The following is a 6574-nucleotide window of genomic DNA, read 5'->3' as shown; positions in this document are numbered from 1 at the left end:
TTGGTGTGTGTGGAAAATGAGAAACTATGTAGTGTTTCAAAATGTAGTATCACTCAAATGTCCTGGCCTGAAGAGTGCTCTGTATGTGCAGATGAAGATGATGTTAAAAGCGGATAGAACTGTTCGCCAAGTCCAGAAATCGCGGATTGAAGTCGAAAAGCTACTTGCAGTAAATGAAGCTCAGGAGGAATATGAAGAGAGAAAATCAATGGCATCAAAGCAAACTGGGCTAACTAGGAACAGAAATGGAATGAGGTGGGGAATCTACTGTTAGTCGAGGAAGAAGAGCCTACACAAGCCATTATGGCTTTAACTCTCTCGAGGAATTGAGGTAAGCTTCGATAGCCTTTTATACATTATCTCTCGTTCTGATTTTATTAAAAAAAAAAATATTTGTCCTTAGTCTTGTTTTGTTAAAGGCATGGCATGCAAGTCAACCACAAAAGTCGAGACTCAAGTCCATCTCTTCTCATCTGTGCTTCCATGTGCCCCTCTCTCTCTTTCACTACCTTTCTGCCACCCACAAATGGGACAGATTGGCTTCTCACATGATGATCCACCCGAGTTCAAGTCCCACCGTTGGTTGTATATGCTCTTGTGTTGCATTCTACCGACGTTAATACCTTTCTATCACCCAAGTGTGGTAGCTCATTTCCCTCTTGAATCAAAGGTCTTGCGTTCAAATCTTGTCGGATAGATCAATTTGGTCTCTTGGGATAGTTTCCTAGGACGTTAAAAAGTTCTCTTCTCCTCTTTCTCTTTCTGTGTGGTGTACGCTTTGTTTAACGTGATTGACCGAGAGGCACCTCCTCTTGACCTCTCTGGGAGGTCGATCATGGATCATCGCCCAATTGAGATTGCTATTCCGATCTTCGACGGCATCACTGTATTGGACGCCATCGGCCCTTACGAGGTCCTCCATCGCATCCCGAATTCCAAGCTCCACTTCGTAAGCCACAAGCCGGGCCTCTACTCCGCGGACAAAGGCGTCTTCACGATGCAGGCCACCGCCTCCTTCGATGACCTCCCACGCCCGGACGTCATCGTGGTGCCCGGCGGGTATGGCACCCGAGCCCTCGTCCATGACAAACCCATCCTAAACTGGATCAGACAGGTGCGCCACTTCATTATCTATCTGATCATTTAAGGTTGATTAATAGTATGCAAGCTTTGGAGCCTTGGCTCATTTGTAAGCTATCTGACCTTTTTTAGGCTCATGAGACCACCCTCTACACCACATCGGTTTGCACTGGATCGCTCCTTCTTGCAGCTGCAGGGCTATTAGATGGCTTACAAGCCACCACGCATTGGAATGCATTTGATGAGCTTGCTAAATTCGGAGCCAAGCCTGTCTCACACAGGGTGGTTAGGGAGGTATGTTCGTTCTCCAAGAAAAACACACTACTATAATCAATGATTATCATTCTTAAACCATTTCAATTTATATTCGCATATTTGTTTGTGGGTTTACTTTTACACTTGACTTTATAAATTCTTATCTTTACATACTGCCATGTCTGGGGGTACTCTCGTCTGTCAAGTTTCTGGCTTAGTAGGAAATCCCTTACATTGGCCACTTTGGGAGTATGAGTAAGTAGGTATGTGGATACATACATATGCACGTCCTCTCGCGCATGTATGTGTGTAATACGTATGTATGTGTATGTGTTTGTATGGGTACCCCTCTCGCGCATGTATGTGTGTAATACGTATGTATGTGTATGTGTTTGTATGGGTACCTGTGTACATATGCACGTGGTCTGTGTGCACACGTGCACATATGTGTATGTTTGCTAGCATAAAACATACGAATTATGGCATATATAAACTTTCATATTTGGGGATTTTCGGTGTAGGGAAAAATCATCACTGCAGCTGGAGTATCCTCAGGTATAGACATGGCAATAGAGCTAGCTGCCCTCCTGAAAGATGAAGAGACAGCCAAAATTCTGCAACTCTACATAGAGTATGATCCGGAGCCACCTTACGATGTGGGTTCAGTGGACAAGGCAGGAGAGGAGTTGGTGATGCGTGCCAAAGAATTCATAGCAATCATGAGAAGAACGCCAGAGTCCTAGTTTCTGTAAGACATTTAAGATATATGGCTACTAGTACTGAGTTGGGTTAAGATCTAGATAGTACTTGGTGCTAGGTTTGTGTATGCATAACTAGTGCCATGGCAGTGAAGGCTTAATTTTGTGTTACCTTGCCCCCCTTGCTCCACAAGATCTCATACCTATGTGTGACAAGGAAACAATTTAAATTCTCTCTCCATATATATCTACTAGCTATGTGAGCCTTACAAACTTGTGTCTTCTGACCACAGGTGTATAGCCTGGTGGTGAACCCAAGGCAAGGACATAGGTTTGATACCTGCTAGCCTACACTCGTTTGATGCAATATATATAACTTAATAATATTAAAAAGAGGGTTTGTGATCTCTATCTGCATGCTTAATTACATTCTAGAGAGCTCATGTTACAGCACCCACACAGCCAGTGAGACGTTTTGATGTCAACTGTTGAGTCTTTTTGGAAGCACAAGCACAGATCCATTGGAATGAGCGTATGATCAATGAGAGTTCCATCTTCAGGGCAAGATAGACAGTGCTTAAGGAGCCAACACTAAGCATACCTTGTTGTTGGTCAAGTTAATACATGGAATTACCAATGGTAACTCATCATCCACATATTGAGTCCTCTCCCACCTATAGACATGGAATTTTTAATGTTAACACGTACTCTTGATATCTTGAGTCCTCTCCCTTTTGTAGACATGATTATGGGACAACCGAAACTGAACTTGACCAACAAGAGGATACTAGCATTCAAATCTCAGAGACATGAGTTTCCTTATTGCATCCCCCTTGGTGGATGCCTCTTCAGTCTTAGCTCATAGAGCCTGAGCCTAGAGCAGTTAAAATCATCTTCTTGCCCCCCCACCCCAAATCTCATTGCTAGTTGTGTGGACATCCAAGATTACCTCCTCTCTTGATTGAGAACTCCTAAGGTTGGCTTCACATGGTCCAAAGTGTTGTGTTGAGGTGACACAATCGTGTATCATTAGATGCTGACTGAAGGGTGTATGGGCAATTAGAAGAATGACACAAAGCACCTTCAGTGTGCATTTATGCATAATGCTTAGTGCTTCCTCATGTTTAACAAATCTTGCTAGCTAGCGCTTCTCACAAAGTGTCTTGAAGAGAAATATTGTAAACCTATTCTTGTGCTTTGGTGAGAAACCCTCATTAGGCATTATAATTAAGAACTAAGGTGTTGCCAAGAAAAAGGTGTCTTTTTGACAATCCCCTTTGGGAGATAGAATAGTCATTTCTCCTTTTACATTTTAATATAATTTTGCACTTAACCAAAAAAAAAAAAACCCGAAGATCTTTATACATACTTCTTCGGGTTTTTGTGCCTTGATGCTTTATTTGTGTTGAGTTGAGTGAGATGATGGAGGAGGGATCTCTGAGAAGGCAGATCAAGTGTCTTTTGTGTCAAAACTTATCTTGAGTTAGAATTAGAAGAGAAAGTATATAGAGTTAGTTCTGTGTAAGCAGAACATCAGAACCATCATCTGGGAGTAAGAGGATCTTGAGCTAACTTGTCTGAGTGTGTAAGAAGTGTTTCTAGGCCTCGTCTGACAGTCAGAGCTATCAGCTATTAGTAGTAGGAAGGTTTTATGTTTTGAGTGCTTTCTGTGTGGCAGCACTGATTCAGGTGTGCTGTTAGTTAAGTATCCATTATCATGGGATTTTGTGTGGTTTGAGTGGTGTGAGCAACTAGAAGTGCTAGTTGACTCAGAAAAGAGAGATTCTACTTCAGCTAGGTCAGAGTTAGTCATCCTCAAGAGGAAAGTCATTCAGAGTTAGCTGTGGGCTTATAACTGTTGGCAATAGAGAGCTTGTGAGGTGATATCCCTTCAAGTTTGGAGTGGTCTGAGAGCCAGGGAGAGTTTGCAGACACAGAGGAAAAGGACGTGGGATCTACAGCTAAGGGGCCCGATTTTGGGCAAGGGCAATTTGGGCCATCGGATCGCCAAAAGTAAACTAGGGCCGAGAAAAAACTCAGCTTGTGAAGTAAACTAGGGATCCTAGTTTACTTCACAGGAGGCCAAGTTTTTTTTGTGATGTCCGCTTCGGCCTGTGAAGTAAACTAGGGATCCTAGTTTACTTCACAACCCAAGTTTTTTTTGAGATGTCGTGCTTCGCCTCCCCTAGTTTACAAAAGATCTAGGGCCCCAAAGTAAACTAGGGCAACCCCACGGTAAAGTCGAGCTTGCCATATTGCCTAGTTTACTCTAGTTCCCAAGTTTGGACTTAGAATTTTTTTGCCTAAGTCTCAAAATGCAAAAGAAAGCACGTCGTGCCGCTAGGGAGGCCATAGTCTTACCATTAGGCTATAATTTTTGCTAGCTAGTGTATCCATCCCATATTAATATATGCTTTTGTTATGCGGGGCAGCCCTAGTTTACTTTGGAAACCTAGTTTACTTTCGAACGGCCCTGGTTTACTTTCGGGGATCCGACGGCCCAAATCGTCCCCGCCCAAAATCGGGCCCCCTTAGCCGTCGATCCCACTTGAACCCCCCTCTTAAATGCCGTATAATGGCCACGATCCACCCGAGTTCAAGTCCCACCGTTGGCGTTGCGTTAATACCTCTCTCTCTCTCTCTCTTTCTGTGTGGTGTACGCTACGTGATTGACTGAGAGGCACCTCCCTGGGAGGTGAGCGAGATCGATCCGATCATGGATCATCGCCCAATTGAGATTGCTATTCCGATCTTCGACGGCATCACTGTATTGGACGCCATCGGCCCTTACGAGGTCCTCCATCGCATCCCGAATTCCAAGCTCCACTTCGTAAGCCACAAGCCGGGCCTCTACTCCGCGGACAAAGGCGTCTTCACGATGCAGGCCACCGCCTCCTTCGATGACCTCCCCCGCCCGGACGTCATCGTGGTGCCCGGCGGGTATGGCACCCGAGCCCTCGTCCATGACAAACCCATCCTAAACTGGATCAGACAGGTGCGCCACTTCATTATCTATCTGATCATTTAAGGTTGATTAATAGTATGCAAGCTTTGGAGCCTTGGCTCATTTGTAAGCTATCTAACCTTTTTTAGGCTCATGAGACCACCCTCTACACCACATCGGTTTGCACTGGATCTCTCCTTCTTGCAGCTGCAGGGCTATTAGATGGCTTACAAGCCACCACGCATTGGAATGCATTTGATGAGCTTGCTAAATTCGGAGCCAAGCCTGTCTCACACAGGGTGGTTAGGGAGGTATGTTCGTTCTCCAAGAAAAACACGCTACTATAATCAATGATTATCATTCTTAAACCATTTCAATTTATATTCGCCTATTTGTTTGTGGGTTTACTTTTACACTTGACTTTATAAATTCTTATCTTTACATACTGCCATGTCTGGGGGTACTCTCGTCTGTCAAGTTTCTGGCTTAGTAGGAAATCCCTTACATTGGCCACTTTGGGAGTATGAGTAAGTAGGTATGTGGATACATACATATGCACGTCCTCTCGCGCATGTATGTGTGTAATACGTATGTATGTGTATGTGTTTGTATGGGTACCTGTGTACATATGCACGTGGTCTGTGTGCACACGTGCACATGTGTATGTTTGCTAGCATAAAACATACGAATTATGGCATATATAAACTTTCATATTTGGGGATTTTCGGTGTAGGGAAAAATCATCACTGCAGCTGGAGTATCCGCAGGTATAGACATGGCAATAGAGCTAGCTGCCCTCCTGAAAGATGAAGAGACAGCCAAAATTCTGCAACTCTACATAGAGTATGATCCGGAGCCACCGTACGATGTGGGTTCAGTGGACAAGGTGGGAGAGGAGTTGGTGATGCGTGCCAAAGAATTCATAGCAATCATGAGAAGAACGCCAGAGTCCTAGTTTCTGTAAGACATTTAAGATATATGGCTACTAGTACTGAGTTGGGTTAAGATCTAGATAGTACTTGGTGCTAGGTTTGTGTATGCATAACTAGTGCCATGGCAATGAAGGCTTAATTTTGTGTTACCTTGCCCCCCTTGCTCCACAAGATCTCATACCTATGTGTGACAAGGAAACAATTTAAATTCTCTCTCCATATATATCTACTAGCTATGTGAGCCTTACAAACTTGTGTCTTCTGACCACAGGTGTATAGCCTGGTGGTGAACCCAAGGCAAGGACATAGGTTTGATACCTGCTAGCCTACACTCGTTTGATGCAATATATATAACTTAATAATATTAAAAAGAGGGTTTGTGATGTCTATCTGCATGCTTAATTACATTCTAGAGAGCTCATGTTACAGCACCCACACAGCCAGTGAGACGTTTTGAAGTCAACTGTTGAGTCTTTTTGGAAGCACAAGCACAGATCCATTGGAATGAGCGTATGATCAATGAGAGTTCCATCTTCAGGGCAAGATAGACAGTGCTTAAGGAGCCAACACTAAGCATACCTTGTTGTTGGTCAAGTTAATACATGGAATTACGAATGGTAACTCATCATCCACATATTGAGTCCTCTCCCACCTATAGACATGGA

The 6574-nt window shown here is 43.8% G+C and overlaps 2 protein-coding genes across 3 annotated transcripts; both read left to right on the top strand.

The window, feature by feature from the left end:
* Positions 1-742: 742 nt before the first annotated feature.
* On the top strand, positions 743-2444 carry LOC147642325 (uncharacterized). Its single transcript, XM_086805197.1, has 4 exons — positions 743-1114; positions 1213-1374; positions 1857-2083; positions 2327-2444. The coding sequence occupies exons 1-3, from the start codon at positions 836-838 to the stop codon at positions 2076-2078; spliced, it is 663 nt and encodes a 220-aa protein (XP_086661323.1). The 5' UTR covers positions 743-835; the 3' UTR covers positions 2079-2083; positions 2327-2444.
* A 2189-nt stretch (positions 2445-4633) lies between these two features.
* Positions 4634-6295, top strand: LOC147642324 (uncharacterized). Of its 2 annotated transcripts, XM_086805186.1 has the most exons (4): positions 4634-5028; positions 5127-5288; positions 5711-5937; positions 6181-6295. In XM_086805186.1, the coding sequence occupies exons 1-3, from the start codon at positions 4750-4752 to the stop codon at positions 5930-5932; spliced, it is 663 nt and encodes a 220-aa protein (XP_086661312.1). In that variant the 5' UTR covers positions 4634-4749; the 3' UTR covers positions 5933-5937; positions 6181-6295. The 2 variants fall into 2 exon arrangements, with proteins under 2 accessions (XP_086661312.1, XP_086661304.1); XM_086805178.1 differs by having other exon boundaries at positions 4635-5028; positions 5711-6295.
* Positions 6296-6574: the final 279 nt, after the last annotated feature.

This window comes from Cibotium barometz, chromosome 1 (assembly GCF_041138505.1).
Source record: "Cibotium barometz isolate CiBa-2024 chromosome 1, ASM4113850v1, whole genome shotgun sequence".
NCBI lineage: Eukaryota > Viridiplantae > Streptophyta > Polypodiopsida > Cyatheales > Cibotiaceae > Cibotium > Cibotium barometz.
Note: the sequence above shows the minus strand (reverse complement) of the source record. Positions and strands in the feature narration are given on the sequence as shown.